At 36.3% G+C, this 16,634-nt stretch overlaps 1 protein-coding gene across 3 annotated transcripts; it reads left to right on the top strand.

The window, feature by feature from the left end:
• On the top strand, window positions 2,036-8,084 carry LOC105155517 (cellulose synthase-like protein D2). 3 transcript variants are annotated; one of them, XM_011071405.2, is made up of 4 exons: window positions 2,036-2,342; window positions 3,674-4,611; window positions 5,140-5,947; window positions 6,098-8,084. In XM_011071405.2, exons 2-4 carry the CDS (start codon window positions 3,719-3,721, stop codon window positions 7,838-7,840), a joined length of 3,444 nt encoding a protein of 1,147 aa, XP_011069707.1. In that variant the 5' UTR covers window positions 2,036-2,342; window positions 3,674-3,718; the 3' UTR covers window positions 7,841-8,084. The 3 variants fall into 3 exon arrangements, with proteins under 3 accessions (XP_011069707.1, XP_011069709.1, XP_011069708.1); XM_011071407.2 differs by lacking the exon at window positions 2,036-2,342 and adding an exon at window positions 2,384-2,844; XM_011071406.2 differs by lacking the exon at window positions 2,036-2,342 and adding an exon at window positions 2,909-3,293.

Below are 16,634 nucleotides of genomic sequence, written 5' to 3'. Positions count from 1 at the left end.
TTTATATACATGCATTAAATGTGCCACATACGGCTTGTAAAAATAAATAAAAGAATGAGTAAGATTTTGGAAGATTAATTTATAATTATCAAAAAAATAAATTTATTTATAAATAAAAATTTGAATATAGTAAAACTTGGAAGAGGACTAAATTGAAGTTTTATGAGTATTTAGAGGTCAAAATCTATAAATTAAAAAATTAAGAGACAAAATTGGAATATATATATACTTATATTTATATTTAAAAGGGCGATAGGATGTAGTTATGGAGGGGTATGTGCCCTATGCCAAGACGGATCACTTGAGATCCATGATCACTTATTCTTTCACTGTAGTTATGCTCACCAGTGCCTTTCAAGTATCCGAAGGATTGTACGGTTCCAATGGCCCGCTCGATCTTGGGCTACTGATGTGGAGTGGATGTCGACCAAGTGGAGGGGAAGCACATCGTCGTCAACACGTCATTTCGAGCACTGTTGGCTTCCTTCGTTTATCACCTATGGCAAGAGCGGAACCAACGGATCTTTCAGCACACCAGCCGCTCTTGTTCCACACTTGTGAAAATTATAGTTGATGAGATTAAGCTTGTTATACTTAGTCACACTCTCCCCTCAATTGTTAGTACACGTGGACTTTATAAACTATGAAGGATCCCTTAGTTTGAAGGGACTTCTGATGTTTGAACCGTGTTGTACTATTATTTTTCATTAATGTAGTTTACTGTTTCCGAAAAAACAAAAAAAACATATTTAATATTACATAATGGACAATTTAATGAACAATAATTGCGGTGGAAATCAAAACTACAAATGATAGTTTTTATTAAAACACATTTGTGATAAAATTTAATCCGAAAAGTAATTATATGAAGAGAGACTAAAGTCAAACAACATTAAAAAAATATCATTTATACTCGAAACATAAGTTTGGACTATTGAATCTTAGGGTGGGCACTTAGCAGTTTAAATCCAAAATGACTTTTTGTCGATGATAAGTTTATAATACAACTTAAAATATAATAATAAATTTGAACTTTTTGTGCAATTACGACTTTACAGAGTCAATTATTTCCAGATTATTTTTTATAAAATTAATTTTTAAAAATTTGGTTAAATAAAAATTTATTTTATAATTTATACTATTTATTAATACGGAGACCCTATAATAATTATTGTGGTTGACAAAAATATACGTATGGACTAAAATATTCTCAAATATATTTATTTATTTCAATTGAGTTATCAATAACACACATTTTAAACCTAATTCAGTTCATCGATTTTATTTTATTTTATTTAGGTATTTTTAAAGGGATAATTATACTTTGGTTTTTTTGAAATTTGATGTAATTATATTTGGCTTGAAAACTTATATTTGGTATCCTTGTGGTTTGCTTTCATCTAACAAACAGGTCCTTCCATAGTCAAGATTCACTAAATTTGTTGATATTCGTAAAAATTCGGATAGAAATCGATATCTTCCCCTAGTCGACTTATTGCAGGACAAACAAATCTTTTGATTAAATTACCCTTATAATAGTGAAAATATACCTTCTCACACGCATCAATGTGTAAAGATGTATAATGAAAATCTGATCATAAAAGATTCATTTGACTCAAAATAAATAAATAATAAGTCAACTGAGATAAATCTGAATTTTTATCCATTTTTTATAAATATCATCACATTCACTGAATTTTGACTAATGAAGAGACTTATTTGTTAGACGAGTTTCAAGAGTACTGAATATAATGTTCCAAGTCACAAGAAATTTGAACGTAATTATATTAAATATACGAGGGAGGAAAGTGTAATTATCTCTTATTTAAATTAATATTATAAACAGCCGCGTCCAGTATGAGTTAATTATTCAAATGTTGGGCAAACTCAGAACAAGTAAATTGTAATAATTTGACAACTTCTTAACAACTGTGAATACACAATGCACACACGCACTACACACACTGTACAACATCTTACTCCTTTGGTGAGACTTCAAACAGAGGATCAAAACCCCTCCCCACACCGCGTGGAAACCCACACCACCTCCCTAAATCCTCGTCATCTTCACCTCCTTCGTCACAATCTTTGCACCCTTTTCAATCCGTATATTATTACAGAAAGAAAAAGTAACAAAAGAAGAAATATTCACATATTCAGACACAGTGAAAATCCAAAAGCCGGGAAGCAGCACATGCCACCATTCTCCATTCCCATTTTCTCTTTCCGAAGTTTGAGCCGTAGAATGGAAATCCAACTCAAAGGCCTTAAAGAAACGGATATCATTCTTTTTCACTGAAAAAACCTACAGCCCTTTTCGCTTGTTCTTTATATTTCTAAAGGTATATCCATCAAAGAGATTCAGATCTGTTCTGTTTTCCTCCGAATTTTTTCAAACTGTTGTGCGTTGATGTACTTTTGAGTTTTTGCGTGTATGAGTTGCTTCTGTGACTTGCTCTGTCTTTTTTTTCTAATCTGTACATGGCCCATTCAATGTATTAACTATATATTTATTCATACACACATAGAGTACAAGATTTTTATTATAAATGTACATATATAAGTATATATAAAGAAGTATATGTAAAGTTTAGAGCATTCTTCTGGATTTCTTGAGGGGGAAATATTTTGCCGGCTTTTCTGCCATTTATTGTGTGTTGGGCAGCTAGTTTCGAGTTCTTTTTCATCTGTCTTTCTTGTTTTGAAATCTTCAAGACTTATCCCAAAAGCCCATTTGTGTGTGTGTGTTTGTGTGTGAGAGAGAGAGAGACAGAGGGCTCTGGAAGAAGAGATCTCAGGGAAACAATCAAGGACCGGGTCACGGCACCATTCTTTATTACAGTTGTAATAATCTGTTATATTTGCAGACCTTGTATTTATTTGCGGTCGTAGTACATTATTTTATTACTGTTTAGTATTCGATTTTGAAAAAAGAAAAGTTCCTTACACGTCTTGGGGTGGCCGTTTCTTTGTTTTTATATGAATGATTTTTGCCCTCTTCTTTTTAAGTATTTGGGAGACTACGTAGTATCAGTGAGGTGATACATCTATCTTTCCTTCTCTCTGTACCTACTCTCGTTCACTACGTGTGGGGATGTGTGATTTGTTCACACGTTTTGAATTCATATGTCTGGTCTGAACAAGTCTCTTAGACCTCTGTTTGATCTGCATATCTTCTTGGGTTTTGAACTCCGTTGAAGGGTTCTTCTTGAAGAGTTGAGATCTCTAGGGGTAAATTGTGTGTGGCAGTTCTTGATCTTCGTAGTTGTTTTTCCAGTTTCTGCAGATTAGAGGTACTTTTTTCTCTGTGGTTTGTAGTTGCTTTGAACTGGATTGTCCAAATGTCTTCTTGAAAAAAGACTTGAAATTTTGGTCTTGTGAGCGCTTCTTTATTGCTATTTTCCTTTTAATGAACAAAAGAGAAAGTGTATCGCGGAACGAGAAAGTGTTCAGATCTGACCCAAAGATGTGTAATTTTTTTATAATCCTTATGAGTCTTTATTAATGTTGGTTTCTACTTAATAACTTAATCATTGCTGTTGAGGAGAAAAGTTTATGAGATGCTGATGGGTGGTGAAGGAAGTTGGGCTTTTGAATTTAAATTTCAACTTTTATCAGAAAATCATTGTGGTCCTGTTTCTGATTGATCTTGTTCCTCTGTGATGAGTTTCAGGTTTTTGTAAAAGATATATAGTTTTCTTCCACAAATATTGCCAGAATGGCAGGAAGATCCTCCAGGCCTTCTGATTCACAACTTGGCAGAGGTTCGGGTCCTCCGACGGTGACCTTTTCCAGGAGGACATCATCGGGTCGATATGTCAACTTGTCAAGGGACAGTCTTGACAGTGACATTAACAGCATTGAGTTTGCCGAGTACACGGTGCATATACCACCAACACCTGATAATCAGCCCATGGATCCTGCAATGTCAATGAGGATTGAACCTCCTCCGATCTCACAGAGGGTGGAGGAGCAGTATGTATCCAGTTCTTTGTTTACGGGTGGGTTTAATAGCGTTACTCGTGCACATTTGATGGATAAGGTGATTGAGTCCGAGACAAACCATCCTCAGATGGCTGGGACAAAAGGGTCGTCGTGCGCTATTCAGGGTTGTGATGGAAAAGTGATGAGTGACGAGAGGGGTCAAGATATTCTCCCTTGCGAGTGTGATTTCAAAATTTGCCGTGATTGTTTCATTGATGCTGTGAAGACTGGTGATGGAATCTGTCCTGGTTGTAAAGAGCCTTACAAGAACACGGACTTGTCTGCGAATGCGGTGGAGCCTGGCCAGCCGTTACCTCTGCCACCTACTGGTGGGATGTCAAAGATGGAGAGGAGATTGTCGTTAATGAAATCGGCCAACAGGTCGGCAGTAGTGCGGAGCCACTCGGCGCTGATGAGAAGTCAAACAGGGGTGGATTTTGATCATAACCGGTGGTTGTTTGAGACCAAGGGGACATATGGATATGGAAATGCGATATGGCCAAAGGATGGAGGATTCACGGACGATAAAAGTGATGAATCAGGTGAACCCCCGGAACTTCTTAGCAAACCATGGAGGCCACTGACCCGCAAATTGAAGATACCGGCTGCTGTGCTCAGTCCATACAGGTGAAGTCATTATGCTTCATTCTTTATTTTTTCTTTTTTTCCATATTTTGTTTGGAGGCCATCACACAATTTAAATTTGATGCATGTGACATAATTTGAGTTATGTGAATGAATACAATGACTAGTAGTTAGTTGAAGCAATATAATTTTGGTGAAGATGTTGAATTCTGCAGATGGTAATAGTATTCTCTTGTGGTAGTGCACTCCATTGATCCAAGTATAGGCACATATGATTTGTTTATGGCATAAGTCTTGTTATATGATTGATGGCATTGCTCATTGCTAATTTCCTTCAATTGAAAATTGTGGATCATATCCATCTCTCTCACTTTTTTCTGTGTATTGTGTACTTATGCTCTGCACATTAATGAGCTTTTTTGATTTCTTCCGTTAACTTATCTGTTATCCAGACCTCTAACTATGCTTTCACATTAAATTATTAGTAATAATCTGAATCCGGTCTCTGTAATTTAGAGTAAAAATGGTATAAAAGGCTGACAAGCATTTCTTTTAATACTATATTTGCAGACTCTTAATTTTTGTCCGTATGGCTGTTCTCGGACTATTTCTGGCGTGGAGGATCAGCCACCCTAACGATGACGCTAGATGGCTCTGGTTGATGTCAGTCATCTGTGAGATTTGGTTTGCCTTCTCTTGGTTACTTGACCAGCTCCCAAAGTTCTTCCCCGTCAATCGTGCTACCGATCTTAACGTCTTGAAAGAAAAGTTTGAAACACCGACTCCCACGAATCCAACTGGGAAATCTGATCTTCCAGGGGTCGATGTATTCGTCTCGACTGCTGATCCAGAGAAAGAACCTCCTCTTGTTACCGCAAACACTATTCTGTCCATTCTTGCTGCTGATTACCCTGTCGAGAAGCTTTCCTGTTATGTTTCTGATGATGGAGGTGCACTCCTGACATTTGAGGCCATGGCAGAAGCGGCAAGTTTTGCTAACTTGTGGGTGCCATTCTGTCGCAAACATGAAATTGAACCAAGAAATCCGGAAACTTACTTTAGCCTGAAGAAAGATCCCTTCAAGAACAAGGTGCGTCAGGATTTTGTCAAGGATCGTAGGAGGGTTAAGCGTGAGTATGATGAATTCAAGGTTCGAATCAATGGTCTTCCTGATTCAATTCGTCGTCGTTCTGATGCCTATAATGCTCGAGAAGAGATCAAGGCCATGAAGCTCCGGAGACAGACTGTTGAGGATGAACCTTTGGAACCGTTAAAGGTTTCTAAAGCTACATGGATGGCAGACGGCACCCACTGGCCAGGCACTTGGACGGTTTCTGCTCCTGAACACTCTAGGGGTGACCATGCTGGGATCATACAGGTATTAATGTGTAAACTTTGATCATTTAGTCTCGACTTATTCTTTTTCAATGGCCCTCATGTAATTTGACATAAACTAGTTTTTTTGAGCTTTTTATACCTTCGTCTGGATGAGGTTGAATTAACAAGATCTTGTTCATGTGAACCATAGGTAATGTTGAAACCTCCGAGTGATGAACCTCTGCAGGGAACTGCTGACAGCAGTCCACTTGATTTTACCGAAGTCGACATTCGGCTTCCCATGCTTGTCTATGTTTCTCGTGAAAAACGGCCTGGTTATGATCACAACAAGAAGGCTGGGGCAATGAATGCATTGGTTCGAGCCTCAGCCATCATGTCCAACGGACCGTTCATTCTGAATCTCGACTGTGATCACTACATTTACAACTCGCAGGCAATAAGAGAAGGCATGTGTTTCATGATGGACCGTGGAGGGGACCGCATTTGTTATGTCCAGTTCCCTCAGCGATTTGAGGGAATAGATCCCTCTGATCGTTATGCAAATCACAACACCGTTTTCTTTGACGTCAACATGCGTGCTCTTGATGGGCTCCAGGGTCCAGTTTATGTCGGCACAGGATGCCTCTTCCGCCGGACTGCACTTTATGGCTTCGACCCACCACGTTCCAAAGAACATTCTGGTTGTTGCAGCTGCTGTTTCGCTCGTCGTAAGAAAAGTGCATCAGTTTCTTCTGCGCCTGAAGAGCACCGAGCACTTAGAATGGGAGATGGTGATGACGATGAAATGAACCCTTCTCTGTTCTCCAAAAGGTTTGGTAACTCAAGTTTCCTTATTGATTCCATCCCAGTGGCAGAATTCCAGGGCCGGCCACTTGCAGATCACCCTGCGGTTAAGAATGGACGCCCGCCAGGTGCTCTAACACTTCCTAGAGAACTCCTTGATGCATCAACTGTTGCCGAGGCAATCAGTGTCATCTCATGCTGGTATGAAGATAAAACTGAGTGGGGCAATCGGGTTGGGTGGATATACGGGTCTGTGACTGAAGACGTGGTGACGGGGTATAGAATGCACAATCGGGGTTGGAAATCTATATACTGTGTCACTAAGAGGGATGCTTTCCGTGGGACTGCTCCGATAAATCTGACAGACAGGCTTCACCAAGTCCTCCGATGGGCCACCGGTTCAGTCGAAATCTTCTTCTCGCGTAACAATGCTTTGCTGGCTAGTCCAAAGATGAAGCTTCTACAAAGAGTTGCTTACCTTAATGTCGGTATCTATCCCTTCACCTCCTTGTTCCTAATCGTCTATTGCTTCCTCCCGGCATTGTCGCTTTTTTCTGGCCAATTCATCGTCAAGACTCTAAACGTCACGTTCCTCACCTACCTCCTTGTCATCACTTTGACACTCTGCGCGCTTGCTGTGCTCGAAATCAAGTGGTCTGGCATTAACTTGGAGGAATGGTGGCGAAACGAGCAGTTCTGGCTGATCGGAGGCACGAGCGCTCATCTTGCCGCTGTGCTCCAAGGGCTGCTGAAGGTGATTGCAGGGATAGAGATCTCATTTACTCTGACATCAAAGTCAGCAGGTGACGACAATGACGATGATTTTGCCGATCTGTACTTGATAAAATGGACTTCCTTGATGATTCCTCCCATCACTATCATGATAACCAACCTAATCGTTGGTTTTAGCAGGACAATATACAGTGCTATACCACAGTGGAGCCGGCTACTCGGAGGTGTGTTCTTTAGCTTTTGGGTGTTGGCTCATTTGTACCCATTCGCAAAAGGGTTGATGGGAAGACGGGGGCGGACACCGACCATCGTGTTCGTGTGGTCAGGTCTCATCGCGATCACGATTTCTCTCCTTTGGGTGGCGATTTCTCCACCATCTGGCAATACTCAGATTGGAGGCTCCTTCCAGTTTCCTTGACTTTTTCTGGACATGGCCCTCTCAGCCGCTCCTTCATCATTCAAAAAATGAACAGAATTGGATTTGTAGTAAAAGATGATGTGGGGGGTCTCCATTTAGTATTTGTTATCATCATTTTTTGTATCTTTTCTATTTTCTTTTTACCGATTATTACATGTTTAAGGCAAAAGACAACAAGAAGCTACATACATTCTTTGCGATTCATAGACTTTAGGTCGTACAATACAGCTAAATTCATTCTCTACTCTCTCTCTCTCTCGTTCTTTTTCGGCGTGTGTGTGTGTGTGTGTGTGTGTGTGTGTGTGTGTGTTTGGTGAATTTAGCGATGACAATTGGAAGTTGAAACGATTAAAGTGGGGCCGTATTCTCGGCGCTGCCCATATGGGGCCACTGTAGGTCTAAACAGTCAGGTCCGGATTCGTAGTTTTGGGATGATTCCACATCTCCCAGTTATCGTTTATTTATGTAAATTGTCTCTATTTTTTTTAAAAGTTAAACATATATAAAAAAAAAATGTCTACATATTTACATAATTAATGTTATTTTTTTAAAATTTATACATACAACATCAGCATTATTACATAAATCACCTTTATTTTTTAACTGTTATGAGTCATTTTTATAATTACATAAAACACAGAAATAATTTGAAAAAGTAGACTATAAAACAAGATTTTGGCTGATCTTGAGTTTTTGTCAAAGCCCTGTTTAAAATAATATTTATAAATATTATTACTTTAATTAAAAATTGTTGACTTTTATTCAACTAAAGAGGTATACAGACACCTGACGTGTGTGTGGAAAAATGTTAAAATTATAAATAATTAATTTCTTTATTAATGGTTTGCTTATCAGTATAGTAGCTTTAATTTATAAAATTAGCAGCTCTCGTACGTGTGATGTTTGAACAAATAAAAAATTTATAATATTGAACTCTCTTGTATACCACATATGGCTCGAGCGCAATCTTTGCCGATTTTAATGGAGGAATACGTGGGACACCTTTTGTAGTAAAATTTATTATTGAATATGCCCGACAACGGATACTTAGTATTGATTTACCTCCTTCTATTAGTACTTGTGCACTTTTTCATTTATGGTGGATCCCTTGGCCTGTCGAGGTAACTGTCTGGCCTTTCATGTTGTATTGTACTAATGTACTGCCTTTATTTAATGAAATTTACATTTATAGAAAAAAAATTATGATAAAGATAAAATTAATTTACAAAAACACTTAAATGATTAGCATAATTGTATAAACAAAGAAGAATTCAACTGATAAGCAAACCATTAAGATTGATAATATTCACTAAAAATAATCGGAGAAAATACAAATTTTGAATTCTTGCGAGCGATATATATGATTGGGGTGAATAGCAATTTATCCCTCTTTGATATTGAAAATGAGCACATTATCCCTCTATTAAAAAAATATAGCAATTTACTCCTTTGTAGTTGTACTTTTTAAAATGAAACAATTTATCTCCTTATATAGGGATTGACAATGATGTGAAGCGCTATTGTGTTCGGATAATTATCCACTGGAAAGAGGAGTATTTATGCTCATGAAGAAGATGGAAGGGGGAGAATGGCGGTGGAGGATATTCCCAACACCCTTGGGAAGGCTCTACTAAAAAACTACAGGAGGAGGAGAAGACTATGAGAGGAGAGAAATGAGTGAGTAATAATTTAGGGTTAGTTTTTTAGGGTAAAAAACTAAACGGGTCAGGTTATGGGCATGGGTTGGCGGGTTATGGGCTGAGTGAATTAGTTGGGCTGGTGGAAGAAATAGAATCATCTGGTAAGTGTCTTTGAGCCTCTCTCAATTGGGCCAAAATTATTTTACATAAACTTTTAGAAGTTTGTAGATTTAGTCCTCTATAGTATTTTGGCTGATGTTCTCTCTAAATAATTAGTATATTACATTTGATAATTATTTGTTATTTTAAAATAATTTCATACAAACTCGTTGCTCAAAGTTTCTCATGTATATAATATGATTTGAATAATAAGAAATGTAGTAAAAAAATACTTGTTCAATTGATATCAGGTATTCATCTATTGGGCACTCCCACATATACAATTGTTGCTTCTTCAAACATTGTAATAAGTGTAGTTTCAGCTCATTGGATGACATTTAACATCTACAAACAATTACATAATATGTAACATTTAATTGTATATATACACAGTTTAACTTTGTGTTTATTAAAAATAATTGTTTGTATTTGTACCTTGGACTCATTTGTACGTCATCTTTATTTCAATTTTTACAGCTGACTCCATCTCTACTTGAAATTGTCAGCACATTTTTTTGCATAATCATATCATATTGACGATTTATTTTCAATATTTTCAGCAATTTCATTGAAATAATAATAGGAAAAAATGCAAACAACCCCTTGCAAATGAACAAATTACCCCTTATAAAAAAACTAAATAGCGATTTACCTCCCTATTTTTTTAAAACAACAACCCTCTTATGATTTTTAAAATGAAGTTATTTACCTCCTTATAAATTGCTTCATTTTAAAAAGTTCAGTGGAGTAAATTGCTATATTTTTTTCATAAACAGATAATGTGTTCATTTTCAATATCACAAGGAATAAATTATTATTCACCCAACAATAATATTCATCCTGCCAAGAACACGTCAATGTTCTATTTTGTTTTCAAGAAAAGAACAATATAAATTGATAAAATATAAACTATTTATTTATAAATGACCTGACTTAGAGAATTCCGGCTGTGTATAATTTGTTCAAGTGTCACTTCCTTCCCATCTATCATTGTTTGTATCATTCACCTCTCATGCATTTTCACAGAGTCATTATTTTTGTTCAACCTACATAACCTAGGGAATGTTTTTCTTTTTTCCTTTTCAATTTTTTTTTATTAAATAAAGGATACATTACAATAGTCTCCCATGAGGTCTGTGATGATTACCCCCTCGTTTTTTTAAAAATTACAAATATTACGTTAAAATTACAAATACCTTAACAAATACCCCCTTATGAAAACTCATGTAGGAGAGTATTTGTTAAGGTATTTGTAGTTTTGGGGATATTTGTATTTTTTCATAAATAAGAAGGTATTTGTTATTAAGTCAAACATTAGGAAAGCTCATTGTAATTTACCCTTAAATTAAAGGTTATTTTGATATTATTTTCATATCATTGTCGTATGTATGACAACTCATGTAGGAGGGTATTTGTTAAGGTATTTGTAATTTTAAGGAATATTTGTAATCGTTCATAAATAAGGAGGTATTTGTAATTAATTCAAATCTCAGGGAAGCTCAATGTAATTTACCCTTAAATTAAAGGTTATTTTAATATTATTTTCATACCATTGTCGTAGTTGGATTTTTTCAGAAATAGGATCCATTTATAGAATTGAGGCAATTGTAATTTGCAGTTGCAATTCCTCTTAACAAAGGAGGAGAATAAATAGTATCGTAAATGTTAGAAATCATGGCCCAAATCCGAGTAAACTCCAAGCCCAATCTTGGAGGCCCACCTGCCAACCCAAACCACTTGGAGGCCCTCTACCCGGATCCGATCCACCACTGTCACCCGACCCGGTTTGTTCACTATATTACCTAATCTATAAATCCTAATCTGTTCATTTCACCTTCCCTCTTTTTTCCACCGTTTCTGAGATTCTCTCTATCTCCTTCTTTGAAGCCTTCCATGGTAGTGCTCTTCTCCTTCCTTTCATATCTCCACCATAAACGGTGGCTTTCCAAAGCCAAATCAATGGCTTTAGGAAAGCCACCCAACGGATACTTTCCATGGCCATTTTCTTGAAACCTTTAAAAGGGGTCTTACCTCTTCTTTTATTGATACGAAGAAAAGAAATCTGTTTTCTTCTCTCTTCTATATCTTTGAAACGTTCTCTGTGAACAAAGTGAGTGGTGGTTCTAAGGTGACTGGTTAATCTCTGATCTTAGTGATCTAAGTTTCTTGGGTGGTTTTCTGAGGAGCAACCGTGGTCCCTGGGTTGGTTGTTTGGGTCCGATATCTGTGACCGAGTCCCTTTACTTTGGATCTGGCTTCTTCCTGAGCCGTTTTCAAATAAAATTTTATGCTCTTTTATTTCTGTTATCTCTTTATTCATATTATTCAGATCTGTAATTATATTCATTTGGTCTGTAATATTGAGGAGTTTTGTACTCCATTTCCGCTGTAATAGTTGAATAGGTTTTTTGTGAAAGAGATATCACTGAGGGGTTATACCCTACAATGGTATCAGAGCAAGCGTTCTGATCCGTCCTGCGCCTCGGTGGTGGTAATCCTGAAACCCCTCCTATTTTTATTATCATTATCTCTATACTGCTATCATCTGTTGATATAATATTTCTGCACTTGTTCTCGCGGTTATTATCCCCCTTATATCCCTCTTGGCCGGACCCTTGAGGTTGTCGGGTATCTAGAAGGAACTAAGGCTAGAACTTGTTATATCTGATTCTTACACTTTGTTACGATAATCTGGGTGATTAATATCTTTCTTCTCTGTTTCACGCTCTGCTTGATCTACTTATCTTTGTGATATTCTGAGATCTGTCATTATACTTGTGAGATACTTCTGAAAATCTCCTACTGTTCGTATATTTAGTGTAACCTGCTAAAACTGCCCTGTTATTATGGTATTATAATCTCTGTGTGATATTTTGTGAACTGTCTGAATCTGTTTCTTTGTGATTAAAATCTCAAAACAGCTTTCTTAAAGACCAATTTTTTTTTTATGGCCGGTTACAACCTTCAACCCTTTGATGGCAAAAGTAACTTTTCTATATGGCAACAAAAGATGAAAGGTATCCTCATTCAACAAAAGGTTTTTAAAGCCATTGATGGCAAGTATGTTGAAAATGTTTCAGAAGAAAAGAAACAAGAAAATGATGAATTTGCATACTCCTTTATTATACTAAACTTGTCGGATACTGTTTTACGAAAAGTTGGTAAACAAAATTCTTCTAAAGAGTTATGGGATAAACTGGAAGAGCTTTACACTGAAACCTCTTTACCAAGCAAATTGTTTCTGTTAGAAAAGTTTTTTAGATATAAACTCGATTTGTCTAAAAACATTGATGAAAACCTAGATGATTTTACAAAACTGATCCAGGACATTAAACTCACGGGTGATAAAAATATTGATGAATATTCTCCCATTGTGCTTTTGAATGCGATTCCTGAATCTTACTCTGATGTGAAAGCTGCTATCAAATACGGTAGAGATAGTGTCAATATTGAAACTGTTGTTAATGGATTAAAGAGTAAAGAAATGGACCTTAAGGCCAATAAACCTAGTCAAAACCAACCTGAAGTGAACTCTGTTAGAGGAAGGACTAAATCTAGAAACTCAAACTCTAGGTATAACAGCAGAAGTAGAAGCAAGAATAAAAACAGTAGAAGCAAGTCTAGACCTAGGGAGAACAACTATAGAGATGACAAAAAAAAGAGAGACGTTGCTGTAACTGTGGAATAAAAGGACATTACATAAAGGATTGTAGAAAACCTAGACGTGAAAACAGAGATAGACAAATATGATGAAAAAGAAAAAGCCAATAGTGTGTCTGATGAATCAAATGGTGAAGTCTTTGCTATATGTGAAGCAAACTCTGTGAATTCTTTTGACATGCATGAATGGTTGATTGATTCTGGGTGTATTTTTCATATGAGTCCTTTCAGAGATATTTTTTCTAATTTCAAAAATGAGCATTCTGGTTATGTATCTATGGCTAATGAGAAAAAAAATGTGAAATCAGAGGTCTTGGTGACATTTCACTTTGTTTTAACGAAGGTTATCGGTTAACCCTGAAAAATGTTAGATATGTTCCTGATTTAAAGCCATAACTTGATTTCATGTGCTGCATTAAAAGAAGAAGGGCTAGAAGGAAGGTGGGGTAAAGGTATTATGAAGATTATGAAAGGTTCTTTGATTGTTTTTAAAGCTGAACGAAAATGAAACCTTAACATTTTCACTGTTATGTATGACAATGTTGCTGCATCTGTTTCTAAATGCGATAAAACTACTTTGTATCATAAAAGGCTTGAACACATTAGTATGAAAGGACTTGAATTTTTAAAGAAAGATGGGATTTTGAATGACAAGATTGACAAACTAGATTTTTGTGATGAATGTGTCATGGGTAAGCATCATAGAGTTCATTTCCCTGCATCCCCATCTCCAAATCAATCTATGTCCACATGCATTCTAGATTATGATCATGCTGATGTATGGAGTCCACCAAATGTGCCTACTCATGGTGGTAATCGTTATTTTCTGTCAATAATTGATAACTTCTCCCGTAAAGTGTTTGTTTTCTTGATGAAGCATAAATCAAAAGTTTTTGATAAGTTTGAAAAATGAAAAATCTTTGTTGAAAACCAAACTGGTAAGAAGTTGAAATCCCTTAGAACTGATAATGGTCTAGAGTTCTGCAACCAAAATTTTTCTGAAATGTGTGATAAGTTTGGTATAAAAAGGCATAAGACTAATCCTTATACTCCTCAATAAAATGGAGTTGCTGAACGTATGAATCGTACTTTACTTGAAAAAGTGAGATGCTTATTGATTAATTCTGGTTTGCCTAAATCTTTTTGGGGAGAAGTTGTTTTAACTGCTACACATCTGATAAATATGTCTCCTTCTGTGCCATTATCTGGTAAAACTCCTGAATTTGTGTGGAATGGAAAATTTCCTAATTTATCTCCCTTACGTGTGTTTGGATGTTCTGCCTTTGTTCACCAAAATTCTGATAAACTTGAACCTAGATCCCTTAAATATGTTTTATTGGTTATCCTGAAGGGGTAAAAGGTTATAGATTGTGTGTTAGGAGTCAACCGAGTTTTAAAGTTCTAATTAGCAGAGACGTTACCTTTAACGAAAATAAGATGCCATGCTTAGAAAAGACTCAACCCATAGAAAAGGAAGCCACTTTTAACAAAATAGACATAGAGGATAACCAAGAAGGGAAGGGATTAGAGAATAATCAAGAACAAAATGCAGAAAATCCTGAAAATATAGGAACAACAAATCCCTTAGATAATCCCTTAGACAACTACCAACTTGCCAGAGATAGGGATAGAAGACAAACTAGGATAACCCTCAAAACTTAGGGATTTTCACACAAGCCTTAATACCGAACTAGTAGAACCTTCTAGTGTTAATGAGGCCTTAAAATCTGAGAAATGGCTTAGTGCTATCCAAGAAGAAATGAAATCCCTAAAAGACAAACAAAACTTGGGTTCTAGTTCCTAAACCAAAGAATGTCTCTATTGTTGATTGTAAATGGATATTCAAGATAAAACAGGAAAATCCTATAAAATACAAGGCAAGATTAGTAGCTAAGGGGTTCACACAAAAAGAAGGCATAGACTATAATGAAATTTTCTCTCCAGTTGTTAAATACACTACTGTTCGCATCATACTTGCTCTCACTGCACACTACGATTGGGAATTGAAGCAAATAGATGTTAAAACTGCATTTTTACATGGTGATTTGGATGAGAAAATATATATGAATCAACCTTCTGGTTTTACTGATATATCTAAACCTGACTGTGTGTGCTTGTTGAAAAAATCCTTATATGGACTGAAACAATCCCCTCGACAATGGAACAAAAAATTCGATGTGTTTATGCAGTCCTTAAATTTCACTATGAGTCATTATGATCATTGTCTATATTTCAAGCATGTGGATAACACTCCTATTTTTTTGGTATTATATGTTGATGATATGTTGATTGCTAGTCCTAGTTTACAAGTTAAAAATATTTTACAAAATGATTTATGCAAAGCTTTTGAAATGAAAGATCTTGGCAATGCCAAGCAAATTCTTGGAATGAATATTGTTAGGGATAGAAAAAGGTCTTCCATTATTCTAAAAAAAAATCGTATATTTTGACTATTCTAAAAAAGTTTCAATGGAAGCTCACTTTCAATTATGTAAAGATCAATGTCCTAAAACTGAAAGTGAAAAACAAAAGATGGAAAGAATTCCTTATTCAAATGTGATTGGTTCAATTATGTTTCTTATGGTATGTACGAGAACTGATGTTGCTTATGCTATTAGCTGCCTTAGTAAATACATGTCTAACCCAGGTCCTCCTCACTGGGAAGCTTTGAAATGGTTGCTTAGATACTTGCGTGGGTCTGATAACATTGGCATTACTTTCTCTAGAAATTCTAAACATACTCATCTTGTCGGTTATGTGGATTCTAATTATGCAAACGATAGAGATAGTCGAAAATCCACCACATCTTATGTGTTTACCTTTTGTGGTTCATGCATTAGTTGGAAACCCCAACTTCAACATATTGTTGCATTATCAACAACCGAAACCGAGTATATTGCTACCACAGAAGCTTTCAAAGAAGCCCTATGGCTTGGTCTTATAAAAGAAATTGATTTTTCAAAAGAGAAACTTGTGGTATTTTCGGATAGTCAACCTCCATTCAATTATGCAAAAACCCCGTTTTTCATGATAGAACAAAGCATATAAACGTTAGGTATCATTTCATTCGAGATATCGTGGGGAAAGATGTGATGAAGCTTGAAAAGATCAGCTCTGAAGAAAATCCTGCAGATATGGGCACCAAGTTCTTGCCCATAGAAAGTTCAGTAAGTGTTTAAAAATTACTCAGTTTAAATCCTGACTAACCAAAATCTCCTTGTCAAAGTTTCAGGCTGCAGGTACACCCACGGAGTATTTTATGGCGATGATGAAAAGGACCAGATCCATTACACCCCTGACCTACCTTATCGGGTATTTGGTCCAAGGTGGGGTAT

The sequence above is a fragment of the Sesamum indicum genome, linkage group LG2 (genome assembly GCF_000512975.1).
Source record: "Sesamum indicum cultivar Zhongzhi No. 13 linkage group LG2, S_indicum_v1.0, whole genome shotgun sequence".
Lineage (NCBI taxonomy): Eukaryota > Viridiplantae > Streptophyta > Magnoliopsida > Lamiales > Pedaliaceae > Sesamum > Sesamum indicum.
Note: the sequence above shows the minus strand (reverse complement) of the source record. Positions and strands in the feature narration are given on the sequence as shown.

What these genes read in the sequence shown, in the direction of transcription:
- LOC105155517 (XM_011071405.2), top strand. Translation starts at nt 3,719, where the DNA reads ATGGCAGGAAGATCCTCCAGGCCTTCTGATTCACAACTTGGCAGAGGT. An exon ending in GCTGTGCTCAGTCCATACAG is followed by an intron (nt 4,612 to 5,139) that starts GTGAAGTCATTA and finishes CTATATTTGCAG; the next exon opens with ACTCTTAATTTTTGTCCGTA. An exon ending in ACCATGCTGGGATCATACAG is followed by an intron (nt 5,948 to 6,097) that starts GTATTAATGTGT and finishes TGTGAACCATAG; the next exon opens with GTAATGTTGAAACCTCCGAG.